This window comes from Rhizophagus irregularis, chromosome 12, assembly GCF_026210795.1.
Source record: "Rhizophagus irregularis chromosome 12, complete sequence".
Classification (NCBI taxonomy): Eukaryota; Fungi; Glomeromycota; class Glomeromycetes; order Glomerales; family Glomeraceae; genus Rhizophagus; species Rhizophagus irregularis.
Genome location: NC_089440.1, coordinates 5,078,230 through 5,099,131, shown reverse-complemented (window position 1 = coordinate 5,099,131; position 20,902 = coordinate 5,078,230). Strand labels below are relative to the sequence as shown.

At 33.9% G+C, this 20,902-nt stretch overlaps 2 protein-coding genes across 2 annotated transcripts; one reads left to right on the top strand and one right to left on the bottom strand.

Moving 5' to 3' along the window:
• Positions 1–5,716: 5,716 nt before the first annotated feature.
• OCT59_004629 (uncharacterized protein) lies at positions 5,717–8,189 on the bottom strand (the record flags this gene model as incomplete). The annotated part of the gene is made up of 6 exons (XM_066148411.1): positions 5,717–5,821; positions 5,892–6,194; positions 6,334–6,546; positions 6,640–6,891; positions 6,981–7,336; positions 7,418–8,189. The coding sequence occupies 6 exons, from the start codon at positions 8,187–8,189 to the stop codon at positions 5,717–5,719; spliced, it is 2,001 nt and encodes a 666-aa protein (XP_065997012.1).
• Positions 8,190–8,698: 509 nt separating this feature from the next.
• Positions 8,699–9,555, top strand: OCT59_004628 (uncharacterized protein; the record flags this gene model as incomplete). The annotated part of the gene is made up of 2 exons (XM_066148410.1): positions 8,699–9,480; positions 9,549–9,555. The coding sequence occupies 2 exons, from the start codon at positions 8,699–8,701 to the stop codon at positions 9,553–9,555; spliced, it is 789 nt and encodes a 262-aa protein (XP_065997011.1).
• Positions 9,556–20,902: the final 11,347 nt, after the last annotated feature.

The following is a 20,902-nucleotide window of genomic DNA, read 5'->3' as shown; positions in this document are numbered from 1 at the left end:
ATTCTGCAGTCAATTTTTGGCTCAAATAAAATAATATTAAAATATTAATTATTAAAAAGTTATTCAAATATGGATATACTCATTGTACGCTTGAGAATTAATTAATATTATATTATTAAGTTCGAGAATTTAAAATAATATTTGGTAAGAAAATAATGTTTTGTAATTTTTGTAACTAATTTTTATTTTAAACCAAGCATAGATATTATTCGAACTCAACACGTCGGTGGCAACATACGATATTTTATTATCCTATGGGCGGCGTGTCACATTTTTGGTGCATGCTCCAAGAAAATAAAAGATTGTTGTCTTCATACAAAATCTAAATGAGAAATAAAAGAAAAGTATATGAGAAAATGAAAGAAAAATTTGTAAAATTAATAAGAAAAAGATGATATGAGAAATCATCAAAGAAATATGAGAAAGGAAGGATGATATGAGAAATCATCAAAGAAATATGAGAAAGGAAGGATGATATGAGAAATCATCAAAAAAATGATAAGATAAGGAAGACTTATTTGAAATATGAGAAAAATGTTACTACATATATATGAAAAAGGATATAGTAAAAGTAATATTATGAAAAAGGAATATTACGGAATATATGAGAAATGAAATATACGATATATTGAAAAAGTATATATCGAAAGGATAAATGAAATATTCAAGATAATAATGAAAAGATTTAAAAATTGAATGAAAATAAAAATTTATAAGGAGAATGAATTTTGTGAATAATAAGAAGTTAATAAATGATTGAAAAATTCAAAAGTATTATAAGAAAAGAAAAGTTATTAGTGACAAACCCGTAAACTACTATACTTCTATGAAGAAGGTAAAGGCAAGCCCGGTATAGGTTACTAAATGAAAAAGAAAATTAAATGATATTGTAAATATGAGAAATATTGAAATGTTATTATACGAAAATAATTTTATTACAATAAAAAAATGATATGAAAGATTATAAAAGATAATAATGAATTATATAAAATAAAATGATGTAATAAAAGAAATTGCGTAAGCATGTTGCGTAAACAATATAAAATGTTGTACAAATCACGTGAGTAATGTAAATCACGTGATGAAGCGCAGTAAATAAAAGAAATAAAAGAAAGTATAAGTCACGTGATAAGGCGCAGTAAAAGAAATATATAGCTGCCCCTTGGGCAGGAGCGACTGATTAATAAAAATATAAATGAATAAGAAAATAATAGAAGAAATAGTTGTGTCACCAGGGGCGTTTGTCAACAGAAATTTTAGTATGTTGATCGCTTAAAAATCCGTGGCTATCCAATTATAATAAGAAAATATTAATGAATTATAAAACGAAATGCGAGAAATAAAATAATATGAAATAGATTTGAAATAAATATTTTGGAAGTTAATATAAGAAAAAGATTAAAAGTTATTAAAAAGTTTAATTTTGTGTATAGAACTGGGAGAACCCCAGTATAAATAAGAGCACACTGGGAGGACCCAGTATAAATAAGCCTTTGTTGGTGATCATATTAGTCTGACACTGGGCGGCCCCAGTTATAAATAATCTCTAGCTTTGATCACAGTTTATTTGCGCAAGATATAGAAAGTTTATAAATAAAATCGCGATTATAGATTATATTATAAAATGTATAGAGAAATTATAGAATCAAAGCTGGAACTTTGAAAATATTAGAATTTTAATTGTATTTTAAAGAAGTAAAAGATAAATAGTAATTTAAATGATGTTAAATTAATGATAAAATTTTATAAAATATAAATAAAAGTGAAATTATGAAATGTTTAAATAAATAAAAAATGTCTGATATATACGATGAATTAGAAGAGATTAAAAGAAGACATGAAATAGAGAAACATAATGAATTGAAAGAAGAATATCAAGTAGACCCTTCATGTCTAAAATGTTATATATTAATGAAATAGAAATAGGAGATTGGTTTAAAAGATTTTGGAAAATTTTTCAAAAAGTAATACTGGAAGCAATGAGTTATAATAGAAACACGTATACAAAATTAATGGAATACATAGTATTGACAAGAAAAGATGGAGAAGAAAATTATCCATCTAGTAAAAAGAAAAGAAATAAAGAATTCGAGAAAATAAGAAAAGAAGGTTAGATATAGTCGTAAGGTCAATTAGGTATAGAAATAAATCAGATTATAGAAAAGTAGGAATTATATCAGTAATAAAAGTGATAAGTGAACATTATATACTTAGTGAAGATAATGAGTTCATATTAGATGATCAAACAGAGGAGAATTTGTTAGGGAATAAAGAATTGTTGACGTATAGATATATTATAGAAGATGATGAATTAGATATAAGATTTGCAAAATTTAAAGAATGGTTGGAAGAAATAGAATTAATAACTATTAAGAATAAAGGATATAATACTATGAGAACTTTTAAAGAAATATTACATTTAGAAGAAAATATTGCAGAAGAAGAAAATAGAGAAAAAATCAAGAAGTTTCAGAAAAGTATAACATATCAATGGTGGGATAGAAATAAATATCCAAAACCATGGATGAACGATGATTTAACAGATAGGATAATAGAGAAAATTGTAGAAACAAAAGGTTTTGTTGAAGAACAAAGTGACATAGGAGAACTAGAAAGTTCAGATGACGTGGGAGAATCAAGTTCAAATGAAGGAGACGAACATATAGAAAGAATATACAGAAATTATTGGTTAGAGAATGGTTATGAAATTGATATTGAAGAAATAAGACGAATAATAAATTTTGGAGTAGAATATGAAATAATAAAAACTAAAGAATTTATGAGTTTTTACAAAACTATTGAAGAATTAGATGATAAAGGAATAGAAGAAGAATTACATCAGGAGGATAAAATAAGCGTAGATCTACAAAATAATACACGTGTGAAAAACTACGCAAATCTACACCACTCTCGACGATATACGAGTGTGAAAATTTTAGAGAAATTTTCAATAGTATAAAATAGTGTATTTTTGAAAATGACGTAGTTTTTTAGTAGTAAAAAATAATGTAGTTACCTTAACAGTAAAAATAATGAAATTTTCCTTTTTATAACCCCTCGTGTATTTTTCTGATATTTTCTTACAACTTTGTTGTTTTTTTTACTTACACTAAGAGTCGAACTGATATTAATTATATTTTTATTTATTTTTTTTTTGCTTACACTAAGAGTCGAACTGAATACCTCAAGATAAATTATTAATATATTAAGTCTCGTTACCTAACCACTACACTATTTATTCTTTTTTTTAAATATTAACATTATATTTTATATTTATCTTAGAATAAAGACATACTTAAACCTTTGTATTTATTTATATGATTTTAGTATCGTGTATTTGTGCAAATTTTTAAAGTGTATTACCAAATTACCTATTTGTGCAAATTTTTACACAACTTTCTTCAGATACAAAGTTTTTAAAATATTTTTAAACTGTATTTTGACATGCAGTTTATTTAAATTACATATTTACGCAAATTTTTAAAGTGTATAATACTGAAGCTAACTATTTATGTAAATTTTACACAACTTTTTTAGATACAAACTTATTCAAAATATTTTAAGCTACATTTTCATGTGTAGCTTATACAAAATCATGTATTTATGCAAATTTCTAAAGCGTAAATTACTGAAACTACCTACTTGCGTAGAATTTACGAAACTTTTTAAGATACAAAATCAATAAAGTATTTTTCAAATTATTTTTATGTGTAGATTACTTAAAATCGAATATTTAAGAAATTATTTTGGGATGCAAAACTTCGAAACTACCTATTCATGAATAATTTATAGCACTTTTTTAAGATATGCCTTATTAAATAACTATGTTTCAAGTGTAATTTATGCAAAACCGTATATTTATAGATTTTTACGGGGTGTAAATTTCCAGAGATTATACATATTTGACAACTTTACGCTAATATTCGCCTCATATAATCTCCTGATGTAAGAATATGGCATTATATGTATACAATAGAATGTCCAACGTGTAATAAAATAATATTGAAGAAAGAAGCAATAGAAGCAGTAGAATATAATAAAGAATTTATAGAAAAGATATGTAAAAGTTGTTATGAAAAAGGACCAGAAAATTTAGAAGATGAGAATAAATTAGATGATGAAACAGAAATAGAGAAAAGATTAGAACGGTTAAAAAATTTAATCAAAGTTTTAGAAATTGAAGTTTCCGATGGAGAATTATTAAGATTAATAAGTATGGAATATAGAGATGTTGATATATTAAGTGCAGACTTTATAAGAAAATTTCAAGAATATAAAAATGAATCAGAAAAAGAAATAAGGAAAATATTAGATGAATATTTAAAGAAATTTGAAATTGAAGAAAGTGAAGAAGAAGTTGAAGAAGAAAATGATGATACAGATGATTCAGAAAAGATTGGAGAAATATTAGATCCAGAAGAACATGAGATTTGGGAAGAAAATACACTGGTCAAAAACCAGGCAAACGTGGCATAGTAGCCTTTATCTTTATTAAAATTATTCGAACTTAACTGGTCAAAAACCAGGCAAACGTGGCATAGTAGCCTTTATCTTTATTAAATTTATTCGAACTTTACAATTTACAAAAAATTAAAAAGAAAATATAAAAATAAAACTAACTAAAAACAAAGCTATATAGTCTCCTAAGAAAAAATAAAGTAAAAAAAATTAATCTAAAAAAAAGAAAAATCGCATTACACTAAATTTCCCCAGATCTTCCCCCTTGATATATTCCAACCAAAGTAGAAGCAACTATGCTAACAAAATAACGAATAGCGCGCCCACTATAGAAATCGACACTCCATCCTGCAAAAGCTGTTATTAAGTAGCACCGTTAGACGACCCATAAAACCCGAAAAGTGATTAAACCAAGGCAAACCATATTTCATCGAGTTCTTCAACCAATCGGTTCCGGAGTCACGTGAATCGTGTAGGGTCAGAGGTGGTAAAGATGAGTAAGGTATGTACGTTGACAATGGCAAATTAGAAGGCTTCGGAGTAGTTTTCAACTTATAAGTAATATTCATCGCGTTTTCCCATCTACTTTTCTCATAAGAACGCGGATTCCAAATTCGTTTTCTGAATTTTTGGACAAAATTATTATGAATAGCAGCGATAACCTTAATCGCAGAGATTCTTGGAATAGACAAATCGACAAAGATGTCAATAAAAAGTGTAGGTAAACAACCACGGACAAGGGCGTCACTGGTCGAAATAGGACAATTCGACCTAAATTTGACCAGGTCGAATATAGGTCGAATGACGATCTAACCTGTGTCAAATTAAGGTCGAATTTTCGGGCGCATTTAGGGTGCCAATCGTCTCAAATTCGGAAAGGATATTCGGCTAAAATTAGACTCAAATTCGGAAAGGATATTCGGCTAAAATTAGACTATATTAGGACGTTATTACATATTTGTTCGACCCTAAAAAAAACCATATTCGACTACTATATGTAACCCGAATATTATTGATAAATAGAGTTTTCAAGGACGAATAATAAAGCATAGTATAAGCAAATAAAACCCGTTTATTTTATATTTTATATATATTGACGTATAGTAATTATATAAATCAACCCATGTACATAATAATATATAAACCCCAATAAACCAACCATATTAAGCCAAAAAAAGAAATATAAAATATACTAATAATACCATATAATAAAAAATAAACCCAATAAACCAACCAAAAAAAAGAAATATAAAATATACTAATAATATTCGTCGGCTTCAAAGATTTCATAAATTTCCTCGTCTTCTTTTGCTTCTTTTGTGGCTTTTTCTTTGCCTTTTCGACTCCTTTCGGCTCTTTGTTGCTAATATGATATAAACAAAATTAATTAGCGATATTTGCGATGTAAAAATATTAAAAACAATTCAACTTACTGTCGTCGAACTTTCACCAATCTCATCCAAATCTTCGGGTCTAATCGAATTCATTTCCGCTGAATTTAACAAGAAATCCGAATATGGCTCCGTTAAATTCGGCTCCATTGGCTCACAATCTTCGTAAGATTGAATCAAATCATCAATCACATCATCAGCCGCGTCATATTCGCTAACGTCGTTTGTTTCGTTGGTTTCATCAGTTTCGTACATTTTCGCTTTATCGAGCGCCCATTCGGGCGCATTCTTGAGAGGTTCACTAGACGTAAAATACATGTCATCATCATAAATTCTCTCTCTTTGCTTTTTTGCGTGTTGAATATATTCTGCTTCAGGGGTCCAATACGTTTCGTAATAGGTGTTTTAACTATTTAAAACAAAGATAAACTTTATATATCGAATAAATATTAAAATAGGTTAATAGCAATAATCACTTTAATACCTTGTTCGAACGCCATTCCCGATCGTATACATGCAGGAACCGCTTGTTATTAGGCAATTTCTGTCTTGATTCGTCTTCGGAATCCGATTGCTCAATCGAATGACAATCATTCTGTAGGAGCATTGGTAATAATTCATCTTTATCGAATTCCTGTATGTTGGCATCATTTCTTTCGTATAATTTTATTGCGGCCTTTACTCGTCTATTTTTTTTCTGTCGAATATATAAAGATTAATTTCAAATGACTAAAAAAAAAGAAGTGTATTAAAATAAAATACTCCTCACTTCGGACAATCGCGCATTTACGTGCATTCTTCGATCTACTTTGTCTAATTGGCCTGATTGTCGTTTCCGTTGTCTATCTCTTTTATGCTTGTGCATCGATCGTAACCAGTCTGACAATTGGGTTACCGACGGATTATAATGTCCACTCATCAACTTCTTTAATTCAGGTATCAATTTTTCGTATATCTTTGCTGTCTGTTCACTGAAAGTCTTACCATAATCCAACCGATATTCTTCGGGTATTTGACCTTTCAAGAGGTTCTTCATTTCAGCCTAAACAATAAGAGGAAATAATAAAATAATAAAAGCTGTATATATACATTAACACAATTCGGCTGCAAATAGTCTTGTAAAATTCTTACTCTTGCATCTGTAGCGGCAACTTCATCAGGAGATTCCTCTCTCGATTTTAATCTTTTATTGGGACGTTTTGGTGAATATTGCTGCGGAGGATTAATAATCTTTCGAGGTATGTGAAGTTGTTTGGATTGTTGAAGTTCTTCTCGGAGAGCTTTATTTTCTTCACATAATTCATTCGATTCGTTACTAAAAATTTCATTAAAATCCCGTAACATGGAGTTCTCCTCCTCAATCCTACGAACATGGTCTTCTAAATTATCTATTTTTCGTTTCATTCCGGCTACTTTGGACTTTTCTTGTTTTAATTCGTTCTGTAATCGAAGGGTTTCTTTTTTTAAATTTCCTAACTCAAAATTACCTATTTTAAATTATAAGGATATGTAACAAACAGATGTAATATAATAAATATCAAAATATAAAAATAACAAATTCGATTTACCCGCTTCTTCATTACTTGGTCGATCACTTCTTGGTGCTCCTTCTTCGTGATGTGAACGATAACTTTTTGGTACATTAATATTAGGATATTTTTTAATAATATCCGAAGCCGTTAAATTTCGTTGAGATTGAGATTGAGTTCGACCTATTGAGGCTGAAATATCTGGCGGAATAACGAGTTTAAAGGGAGATGAAGAAACTGTAGTATTAGTATTTTGTGGTGTTAGTGTTGACGAAGTGGTAATATTACGTGTTGATAGTGTTGACGAAGTGGTAATATTACGTGTTGAAGAAGCAATATTTCGTGATGCTGATGCTGACGATCGTGATGCCGGTGTTGAAGTGGCAATATTTGGAGGTGTTGGTGTTGACGAAGTGGCAATATTTGGAGGTGTTGCTGTTGAAGAAGCAATATTTTGTGGTGTTAGTGTTGACGAAGTGGTAATATTTCGTGATGCTGATGTTGACGATCGTGATGCCGGTGTTGAAGAAGCAATATTTCGTGATGCTGATGCTGACGATCGTGATGCCGGTGTTGAAGTGGCAATATTTGGAGCTGTTGCTGTTGAAGAAGCAATATTTTGTGGTGTTGATGTTGACGAAGTGGCAATATTTCGTGATGCTGATGCTGACGATCGTGATGCCGGTGTTGAAGTGGCAATATTTGGAGGTGTTGGTGTTGACGAAGTGGCAATATTTTGTGGTGCTGGTGTTGACGACTCAGCAATATTTGGTGGAGGAGTATTTGGTTTCGATGGTTTCTTACGAGTCATTATTGGTTTTTTTTTTCAAAAAAAAAAGAAAGAGATTTTTTGTACGGACGAGGAAATTGGTCCACCTTTTATATCTATTTTTTACTATCAAATTAGACTCTCAACAATCAACGATCAATTACACTTAAACTTTCGCATCAAATTAGACTTTCAATTAATTAAACAGATCAAATCAGACTTAAACTTTTTCATCAATCAGACTTAAACTTTCGCATCAAATTAGACTTTCAATTAATGAAACTGTTAAATCAAATTAAATAGTATGGTGATACGTATGTTTTATTTTTAAATTCCTATACTTATTCAATTTTCGTTCAATTTTTTGTCTATTTCGTCCAATTTTCGTATGGTTTTTTTAATTATACCATCAATATCACTTTAAAACGGAATATAAAAAATCACAATATTACTAAAAATTCGACATCACTAAAAATTTGATATTAATAATTACAATTTTATTCAACGTAGAAACATATTACAACTTTATCATATCTGACTTTTATCAAAAAATGAATAAAGGGAGAAGAAAACGCATTGCTGCTAATATCTTGGACGAATATAATAATCCGAGTTCTTCAACCTCTGAACGAACTTATGCCGAATTTACGACCAGAAAACCAAGATCGAAGGTTCCGTGCTATTGCAGCAATTGTAATGGGAAAATGATTGATCCGCGCACAAAGGAGAGACACGAGCAAACGAATTCTTTAGAACCATTAAATTCCGATAAGGCTCCAACGTCTCAAGAGTTAGTAGAACTGATTGATTCGACAATATCGTTAGAAGAACCACAAGATACGACAATATCGTTAGTAGAACCACAAGATACGACAATACCGTTAGTAGAACCACAAGATACGACAATACCGTTAGTAGAACCACAAGATACGACAATACCGTTAGTAGAACCACAAGATACGACAATACCGTTAGTAGAACCACAAGATACGACAATATCTATTGATACATATTCTGATAATGATACGTATGAGGAACAACAATATGTATTTCTTCCACGTAAAAAAAGGTCAAAAACAGGCACACTTCGTCATATTACTGAAGTTGAGCAAGTCGCTGAATCAACTGAATATGACATGGATGATATCTACACTAGTGAATCTTCGGCACAAGAAGATTCTCCTAATAATGATGATAACGAATTTTCAAGTAATTTTGAGAATTATTCTCATCCTATGTTCGACATACCAGATATTTCAGACACACCGAATATTTCAGAATTACCAACAGATGAACTAATTAAGGGGATTTTGATATGGATTATGAAGTTCAGGTCGAGTCATAACATACCAAATACCGCAATTGAAGAATTAATACAATTTATTAAAATAATATTGAAAGTGTGTAAAAATATCAATCCCGAATCATTTCCAAATTCATTATATATGTTAAGAAAAGCGTTAGGACTTATCGATCGATTTACGCAATTTGCAGCTTGCCAAAAATGCCACAAATTATACAAAAAAGAGGATATAATATCAAATGATGATAATACTATTATGAAATGCAGCCATGTCGAATTTCCAAATTCGGCCACAAAGAGATTAAAGCAATGTCAAACTCCTTTAGGAAAGAAAATTTCTTTAAATAATAGTATATCAATTGTTCCTGAATTAATTTATCCGGTCTCGAGTATACAACAGCAGCTTTCTAGTATGTTCAAGCGACCAGGATTTGAAGAATTATTGCGGCATTGGACTCGTCGTTCAGTAATTGATAATGTTTTATCAGACATATACGACGGGCAAATTTGGCAAAATCTTAAGGAATCAAACGAACAAGGGTCAAATAACTTTTTCCGACCGGACAAGGCTGATACTCATCTAGGATTAATGATAAATTTGGATTGGTTCCAGCCGTACGAAGGAACGATTTACAGTACAGGTGTAATATACGCAATAATATGTAATCTACCTCGGGATGTTCGATTTAAGCCTGAAAATATGCTTATACTCGGCATATTACCGGGGCCCAATGAGGTTAAATTACATAGAGTAAATCATTACCTTTCACCAATAATCACGGAATTAGAATCACTTTGGGAAGGCGTGATTCTTAATCGCACTTATGAATGTCCAAATGGCAAAGATATTCGAGCTGCATTAATAATTGCTTCGTGCGATATTCCTGGAGCTCGAAAATTATGCGGGCACATCTCTGCCCTTGCATCATGCCATCGATGCGAAAAAAGGGCCAATAATCGCAATTTTGGTGGTATGGCGGATATGAGCAACTGGTTTATCATGAAAGATCCAGTCGAGCATCGTCAAAAGGCTTTAGAATGGCGACGATGCAAATCTAACGCAGAAAGAGAGAGATTCGTCAAGGAGAATGGCGTAAGGTGGTCTGAAATATTAAGACTGCCGTATTTTGATCCGATTCGTTTTGTTGTTGTAGATCCGATGCATTGCCTTTTTCTAGGAATCGCTAAATGGATAACAAAACGAATATGGATTGACGAAGGTGTATTAACAGAAAAAGATCTTCAATCAATTCAAAAGAAAATGGACGAATTTAAAGTACCATCAGATTTGGGACGAATTCCTGGTAAAATCCATTGTGGTGAAGGGTTTTCTAACTTTACCGCTGACCAATGGCGCAACTTTTTCCTAATATATGCCACTGTTGCTTTATGGAATCATCTTCCGGGTAAAGATCGCAAAATTCTTACGTATTTCGTAAGAGTTTGTACGATTTTGGTTAGACGAATTGTGGAGATTAACGATATGAAAGAAGCCCATGAACTTTTGATAAAGATAATTAAATTGATCGAAGAATGCTATGGCGAAGAAAAAATAACGCCAAACCTCCACCTATCATTACATCTATGCGAGTGCTCTTACGATTACGGACCTCTGTATTCGTTCTGGTGCTTTAGCTTTGAACGAATGAATGGCTTATTAGGTAATTCAAATTTAATTGTGTCGATTTTTCGAATTATATTATTTCATTTAGCAAAGATTAATAATAAATTATTTATTAGGATCTTTGCCTAATAGCCACCGCCAAATCGAACCTGAACTAATGCGTCGATTGATGACCGAAGCGCAAATAAATGATATTATTAATAGTTCAAGTTCAGAAGTAATAGGACTCGAATTACTCGATAAACGACCTTCTGTCGGTTCTCTTTCCGAATTTCCAACAGATGAAATGTATCGATTTTTGATGAATTCCAGAAATATATCGGAGTCACCAATTACTGGTTGCGAGGAATTTCCGGGTAAATTTTTAGCACCGCAATCCAAAGATATTCATCTTGAGGAACAAATCTACGATTTACTTATCGAATATTACGAGGATACATATGTAGATTCTATATTCAGAAAACCGTTCACGGAAAATTTACCCAATTCAACGATCATTATCAACAGAGCGAATCGATATGGAAGATGTCAAATCTGTGCAGAAACTTTTGGATCTGCTGCTGCAACCCGACATATTAAGAGCTCATTCGTCTTAGCTAAATTTATTAATCGTGATGGGAATAGCGTTGATACTTACCCAGGTCAAATCCAATTTTTTTTCGAACATAGCGTTCATTTATCTTCCCGTAATTTGACACACAAATTGGCTTACATCAAATGGTACAAACCGGCAAATTTGACATCTCGATTCCATTTCAGTATTGACGATGATGTCGAAACTTGCAACGTCGAATTATGGGAAGATAATTTCTACCCAAGCAGTAGAGACAATATAATCCCGATACACAACATTTTAGGTTGGTTTATACCTGTAAAATACAAAAAATCGGATCGATCTAATGCCAGGGAATATTTAGCCGTTATTCCTATAAATAGAAAGTTCCATTTGCGTTGATTTAATATAACATTCGAACTGGTATTTACACCAATTCGAATTTCAAAACATTTTTTAACAAATTATTTTTTTATTATATTTAGTATTATTAATATAGTATAACCACTATTTTATCTAGAAAAGTGAATAAAAAAAGCATGCAATTCGGCCATTATTTTTTATATTTTTTGTAAAAAAAAAGTTATAGTTCGACCATTATTCTGTTAGGTTGAATATAGTTTAATTTTATTATACGCATTTCGACCATCATTCTGCAGGATCGAATCAGAGTCGAATATAGATTGAATTGTATATCATTACTAATTTAGGTCGATTTTTTTTAAAATTGGCCGAATTTAGGCTGAATTTTTTAGAGGTCGAATATTCCTATTTCGACTAGTGCGTAAGAGGACCAATTTGTAGAAGAAAAGGACTAGCATGAAAGAGAAGTGAGTTTAGCAATAAAGGGAGTAGGATCAATATCAGCCAATTTTCCAGCTTCTTGAATTTTAGAAATCAAATGATTTTGATAAGATTGGAGAATTTGTTGCATAGGTAGACGACGTTTTTTGCACATAAAAAGGTGCATCAGGTCTTCCATGCGATCGATACAAGAACGGCAAGTTAATTCGTCCATGTATAAGTCTGGTCGAGTCCGCTTAAGCTTTTCCAATGTGGGTAAGTCGTCCAAGAAAAGTTTGAATTTAAAGGTTAAGTGTCTTGAAGCATGCTCAAGAGTAAAAGATGCATCATGAGAAGGCTTGAAATTCAAGGTAAACCAAGTAAGTTCCCAGTCGACAATATATTCTATATTAGATAATAATAAAGAAATAAAGTGAAATCGTGTTAAATTTAACAAATCACGCATTAACTGCGTTTGATAATACTGTTTAAGAAGGTGTCGTGGATTAGATTCACAAACGGCGTCATTGTCGTAAGTCAAGACGAAATCATGGGCAGAGGCAAGGTCCATTCCAGAAATCAAAATACTGGATGATGCGGTATGAGCAGTATTGGCCAGGGAGTCAGCAAAATCGTTCAAATAATTGCCAGAATGAGCTTTAACTTTAACAGGAAGAACTGTCAAATTCTTGGTAAGGATAGTTCGTTCAATAATGGCCCAAAGCTCAAAATTTGTTGTTTTGTAGTAAAGACGGCTATTTGAGTAGACATAGGAAGAGCAACTTCGAAGGCCATCAATGGCAGTTTGCGAGTCAGTATAAATAGTAACTTCTGAGTCACGAGGAGAAATGGTTAAAACTGCGTAAATAGCGGCAGCTTCAGCACGAGAAGAAGAAGGATTATCTCGAATGATGCCATGTGCATAAGTAGCAATGGAATTAGGAAAACCAGCATCAGGTACGATTTGCATCCAAGACCAGCCCATAGAAACATTAGGAGTGCCTAGATTAATAAGAGACCCATCAGTGAAAAAAAAATAACGTGAGTCTGAAGACACAACCAACGGCGAATTTGCAAAAACAGCAGCAGCTGAGGATTCAATAGTGATAAGAGGAGCGGAAACTTCAACAATATCATCAAGAGGAGAGTCAAAGTCAAAATCCAATCGACTGTAATAAAGACGGACACCATCTTCGATATCAGCCCATGTAAAAGGAGAGGATACTACAGAAGTATTACGTCTAATGCGCTCATTGATGGTGGGCAGAATAAGCGAATGTTGTAGAGAAACCGTAGGCGTACAAAGGGTTAAATCAGCATTCCGTTTTTTGGAAGGAGGCAAAGGAGTATGAGCAGCACAACCAGGGCAAGGAGAGAGTCTAATGAAATCACCAGGCGAAGATTCACAATCAGAAGAGACCCAGTGAACAATAGAACAAGTACCACGACTTGCTTGAACTAAAAGTTGTTTGCCAAAAATGGGAGAACCGTAGTCGTCTAACGTGACAATCCAATTTTTCGTAGTGGTAGGAGAAGACAGGCAAGGAGTCAATTCATAAAATGAAGAGTCAATCGTGAGCGTAGTAATGAACTGGGTCAGCAAACGATTGTTGGTGTCAGGAATGGTAGTAGCTTGCTGGATATCTTTATACCAATAAGGGATACAGCCAGGGCCACGTCGTCCAACCAAATTGTCATAGTAGGCTTTCCAAGAAATTAAATGAGTCCCTTGGGGAGTAACAAGCTGAGATAGATAAAACAAATGCCGTTTTCGCAAAATAGGGAAATAGGCTTTAAACGCTTTAGGTGTCATGCATTCAAATAAGGGAACACGTCCATCCATCAAAGTCAGGTTCGGAAGCTTCGAAAGTTGAGTATGAAGCAAACGAAAAGGAGTAGAGGATAAGAGAGCAATAGTGCATGCGATATAATCTTTCTTAAAAGAAAAAAGAGAAGACCATATAGACCAATCCTTAATTAAAAGGGGAGAAATAGGAATTAAAAAATTATATTGAATCAAACTCAATCTATAAATAAAAAGGGATTGAATAAAAGAAAAGGAAGAATTAGCCATTAAAAATAAATTAGTAATATGACATTGTCGTTGATGAGCAAATAAATTTATCAAGCCCAAGGCTTGAGATAAAAATAAAATGGGATTTGGTAAAGAGCGAGAAAAATTTGCTTTGTGCTTTACAACAGATCGTATACTTCTCGTTATTAGGTGGCAGTCAGATTCAGACAAGTGAGTAACTTGCATCCGGTATTCAAGTTTTGGTATAAGGACAGCATTATGTAAATAAACAACTTGTTTGGATGAGAGCTTTGCAGGGCGGATGGTTGCAGCGAAGGAGCAGCATTCACGTTTGAGTTGTTTCTTGACAAAATTCCGGGAGCTTTTAATGTTAAACCAAACACCTAAAAAACGAAAAGAAGTTGTCATAGAAATTGGGGTAATGGTAATGGAAGGAACACTATTTAATGAGGATAAATCTAAATTAAAAGTAATAGGAGATAAAGTGGAATTCGAAGTCAAAGGCAACGAATTAGTAATTAACACATATTTGTTATGATTGGCAGAAGTGTTATTAATTTGATAGAATTCTTCTGTAATGGATAACATAAATTCCATGCCAGTCTTCGACGAGGAAACAAAAGTAGAGTCATCCATAAATACTAAATTATTAATCTTCAAATCGGAAGAAGGATTGGGAGAATCAATTAAGGATGGTGTAGAAAGAACATAAGGGTCCATCATTTCATGCTTCAAGACAGTAAGTAAGGGATCAATATAAATAACCCATAAGAGAGGAGAAATAACTTCGCCTTGGTCAATACCAATGCGAACCCTATAAGCAGGCATGGATCCATGAGCAGTGAAAACGCTATTAATGCGTTTTGTGAAAAGGGAAAGAATAAACTTAATAGCAGAAGCTGGAAGACGTATTCGTTCTAAAGCGAAACGTAGCATTGTCAAATCAACCGAGTCAAAAGCTTTAGAAATGTCTTGAGAGAGAATCCAAAGTGGGTTTTTGTTGACATCAGCATCATGGATAATAGATTCTAGAGTAATAATAGGGTCGCGGCTAGAACCACCAGGAAGACCAGCGAAGTTACCACCTTTAAGAACATCATGTGTAGCCATAATAGTAGAAAGGCGATTATAAAAGAGTTTGACGAGAGATTTTCTAATCACTTCAAGTAAAGTAATAGGACGAGTATTTTTCAATTGACATTTCCATTCGTGAGGTTTGGGAATCAGAAAAACCATTGCCTGTCGCCATAAGTCAGGAATATCAGCTTTGGAAAGGCAAGCTTGAATTAAAATAAGGAGTAGAGCCGAGGAACGAGATCCAAGGTGTTTGAGCATTTCATAAGTGATCATGGAAGGACCTGAGGCTTTACCGTTAGGAGTAGAAGAAACGGTGGTTAACCATTCGTCAAGGGTAGGGGGATTCATTAAAGAATCATAGATGGAGGAGGGCACATCATCCATAATTTGGTAAACAGAAGACCATCTATCAGGTAATGTATCTACAGATACAGGAAGAGTGGATTTTATAGGTACAAAGTTTTGGAAATGGTTAACAACAGCATCGTCTATATCCTTGGGAGCAGTTAATAACTGAGGGTGAGTGGGATGATCAACAAAGACACGATCCAAAGTGATACGGCGGCGGGTGCGAGAAAGCGCTGAATCAATGAAAGAGGAAAGGTCAGTTTCAAAATTATTGTTCCTATCGTCCAAATGAGCACGAATGGAGGAATCTTGGAATTCTTTTTCTTGAAGTAAATGAAATCCCCGTAAGGATTTTGAAATATTGGATAAATCATCAAGAAGTGACTTGAAATCATCTTGTCGACATGATGAGAGAGAAGAGGGCAAAGTAGGAACGAAAGTAAATACTTTCTTATATAATTGCAAAATGTTTTGAAGTCTGATTAAATGAATAGACCACTTATGTTCATGAGCGGCAGAATAAGTTAAAGGATATTTGCGCAATAAACGTATTGAATGCATAAGGCGATTTAAAAACCGATAATGTTGGGTTAAAATTTCCAGATCTTTAGGAACCTTAGGAGTATAATTATTGCCAACAGTGAAAGAAGGTAGTGTAGCGTTGGCAGCTTTAAGAATTCGTGATTGGAGATATTCGCACATTTGATTGATATGCCAGGAGGAAAAGGTTGAAGGTGAGACGTCACATAAAGCATCAGCTTTATCAGCAAATTCCGTCCATTGAATTTCAGTTACAGAATCAAATTTGAAGACGCGACGGGTTCGGCGCTTAAGTTGTCGAGCGCGAGCCAATTTGGTAGAGGCAAAAAGTAAAGACATATCATAGTATGTTATGACGGGGTTATGATCAGATGTGCAAACATCTTGAGCATTAAAAATGCAAGCAGTAAGAGCAAATCCTTTGAGAAGAGGGCAGGACCATACATAATCAACTCGAGTAATGTGGTCATTGCGATGAAAGGTACCTAAGGAGTCGGAAAGATTAATAGGAGTATAGTCTTCATATCCGTGAGAGAGGAGATGAAAAAATAATCGGTGAATATGTTTTGAAGCAACTTGAGGTTGATTGAAGTAAATAGGGTAATATTTGTCTAAATGCATATTAAAATCGCCACAAACAGCATGGTAAAAGCCAGCATGTTTAGTAAGGGTAAGTTGTTGAATGAGCAAATCAATAGTATCAGTGCGCAGAACACTTTCAGCAGGGGAGGGATATAAATAACAAATATACGCAATTTAATATTGCCTTTGAAATATAAATCAACAGAAAGTAACCGTGAAGAATGGGATTTAAAATCTTGAACATGTGAAGCAAGGGAAGTTTCTATAAAAAGAGAAACACCACCAGAAGAGAGAATTTGTTTAGAAGTATCCAAATTAGAAGAGAACACAGTATAATTAGAAATACGTTTGGATAAAAACTTCATTTGTTTAGGGTGAAGATGGGTATCCACGATACCACCAAAGGAAATATGTTTTAAGGAAAAGAAAGTAGAAATTTCTTCTAATTTAGTCTGACCATACATTTTAAGGCCATTAACATTAAAGGAAGAAATATTAAATGAATTGGGGATAGGGGAAGTGTTACTGGAAGAGGAAAATAACGATTCATGCGAAAAAATTTCAGTAACATTGTCAGGGTTGGGAGGGTTTCGTACAAAGGTATCATAATTAAAATTATTGTCTGACATTAAAACACAATGATATAAACAGTCGGGGAGTTAAAATTTGAAGAAAGAAATTAATTGGAAGAAGCTGAATCAGCTTGTTCCAGGGGAGCACCACCAAGGGAGCCAATGAATTGCTTGATATGACCAGTAAGTTGGTCCAATTTACTTTCAATAGCGACACGACTATTTTTGAGATCATTAATTTCGTCTTGTGTAGAGGAGATGGGAGTAAAAGGAGGAGCATTTGGAGAAAGGTGAGAAGAAGGAGGTGATGTGTCAGGAACAATAGTGAATGTAGGCGAAGGTCGCGTTAAAATACTTTTGGGAGGCAGCGAAGATTTAGCGGAAGACAGAATATTAAGAGGAACATGAGTTACAGGGGCATCTTCTTGCATGAGGTCCGGTTCAGGTTCATTGGGTATAGGGAGCGGATCAAGGCCAAGGTGTGATTCAATACGAGTCATCCGTTGGTCAGCAAGTTCAAGAGCGGAGATGCGTTTGTGAAAGTTAGCAACTTCACATTGTAATTCTCGTAAAAGGTTTAGAATGTTGTTAGCATCATCAGGAGATAATGCAGAGTTAGGAGTTTGTCGGGGTAAGGGACGTGCTGTAGAACGAGAGGAGGAAGAAAAGGAGACAGATCGTTCTTTACTATTATGGCAGGCACGTTGAGAAGTATTGGGAGGGGGTTTGTTATGATTATTAGCATTATTAGTGTGGTCGTGGGAAACGTTATTGGCTCGTCCAGAATTGGAAACAGATCGATCTTTAGATTTGGAGCGAGATCGAGAGCAAGAACGTGCATTGGCAGTATTAGAATTGGAGCGACGAGGTTGATTAACATTAAATCGTTCTTTGAGTTTTGCAACAGGGTCGCGAGTGCGACTTCTACCTCTGGTTTGTTTAAGTGGGCAAAAATTCGGAGCACAACCTAATTTGCCACATCTGTGACAAAGTTTGTTAGTATTATCTGGGGAGGACCAGAAAAGCACTTTGCCTTGGAAGCTGACAGTTTGTTCCATAGCAGCATCCATGGTTTCTTGGGAGTTGAAGGTGACGTAGGCCCATCTTTTGGGTTTGTAAGAATTTAAAGAAAGCGGAACATTGACAGCCTTAGCGCCAAGGTCACGGGTAAGAAGAGCCAAGTTGATATCCTTAACATTGGGGGGAAGTTGAGTGAGGGTGGCAACGTATTGGCGGCGCGCAGCCTTTTGATCCACAGTATAGAAACATGGAGTAATTCTGAGACAGGTGGAGAAACAGTATACAGCCCATTGGTCGGTGAAACGAGCAATTGAATCGGCATGATCGTACACAATACAGGCTTGCTGGACTTTAGCATTAGGCCTGGAGAAGAGGCGGCAAGAGGTAATATTACCAAATTTTTTGAAATAGGCCATGAGGTTGTCCTTTTTGATAAAGAAAGGGATATCGGTAACTTGGATAGCCCGGAGATCTTCATTGGATCGGAGTTGGCGAGGGTCATGGGCATGAAAAATCAAGTCAGGGAACTCAGGATGAGAGAAACCAACGCACAGATCGCGTGCTTCAGCGGTATGGAAGTGGATAACGAGGCGTTTAGCCTCACCAGAACCTGTCATACGAGCTTTTCCAGTGAATGACTCGTACGTTTCTAAGAAAAGGTTATTCACAGCCTCAATAAGGGCTTTATTGGTAGGGAATTTCTTGAGTGATTCAGGGGCAGCATTCGGCGCAGCCGCAGCCTGAAAATCATCTCTGGTTATGGCAAAGGTCACCACTGGATCTGGGGTTTGATCGCCATCAGGAGCACCATTAGTATCCAAATTGGGCGACGCGTTAGGGGGTTGTTGCAAGTCTTTGTTTGAAGGTGCATGCATGGACGCGTCCACATTTCCAGAAGACGCGACGTGACTGGGCGCAGTTGGCGCAGCAGAATTTTTCAGGGAGGAGGCCAAAGTATTTTCGCCAGAGATATTTTGTTGAGGAGAAGAGGAAGGTCCATCTACTCCAACGTCAGCCGTCTGGTCATCGGCAACGTAGTCTTCTTCCATAGAATTTTCGGTAATCGTACGATTACGTTTCTGCTGGATAGTGTTTTCACCATCGGAGCTTGAATTATCGGAGTTGTTATTATTTTTTCGTTCTTGACGGGAAGCTTTCCTACTGTTAGGGTTATGACTTCCACGGCCTCTCTTGGCATAGTTACCAGACATAGTAGAGGGCTTTGAGTTGAGAATATATAAAATATAAAATTTTATTAGTAGTTTGTATTATTTTTTAAAAATAATAAAAAATATTTTTCGTCAAAATTTTCGTTTTTGAAAAATTCAGGAGAGAGTTACTGGTCCACTGGTCAAAAACCAATATATCGGGTAGCAGATATGTATCAGATATGTACCCGATATGTGTAGTATTAATGCAAAAAATCGGGCACCCGATATGTGTAAGATATGTGTAAATATATATATCATATACATATCGGGTACCGATATATATATGATATGTAAATGATATGTATATGATATATATATTTACACATATCTTACACATATCAGGTGCCCGATTTTCTGCATTAATACTACACATATTGGGTACATATCTGATACATATCTGCTACCCGATATATTGGTTTTTGACTAGTGATACTAGAAGTTTTAATGAGAATGAATTTGAGAGTGAAAATGAAAATGTTATAAATACAGAAGGTTTTGGTTTAAGTCAAAATTCAGATTCGAATAATTCATTAAATATTGAAAATTCTGATAACGAAAGTGAAATATCTGATTTATTTCAAGAAAATACATTATTAAACATGGCGACAGAAGCACAAATGAGAAGAATAGTAGAAAATGTATAGGACTTGCACCTAATGCATTAGATAATGCATTAGGAGCAGGACAAACTTTAATAGACAGAATTCAAACTGCAGGAATGGGAGGAATAGTAGGTATGCCAACTTTTAGTGGAAAAGAAGATGAAGATGTTAATGATTAGATTAGACAATTTGAAGTAGCATTTACAGTAAGTGGAAGAACAGAAGGAAATGTTGGAGGAGGTGTATGTAGTCAAAATAAAGCAAATGTAGCAATAACATGTTTAAGAGGAACCGCATTACAATGGTATAATGAGGAAAAAGAAAGAGTAGCAGCTAATTTAGTAAACTGGTGTAATCATGATGATGATAGAAATTTGAAAAATAAATTAATTGATAGATTCACTAGAGAAGATATTAAAAGAAGAAAAATGATAGAATTAACAAGGATTAAACAAGAAAAAAATGAAAGTATTGAAGAGTATACTAGAAAGTTTAGGTCAATATT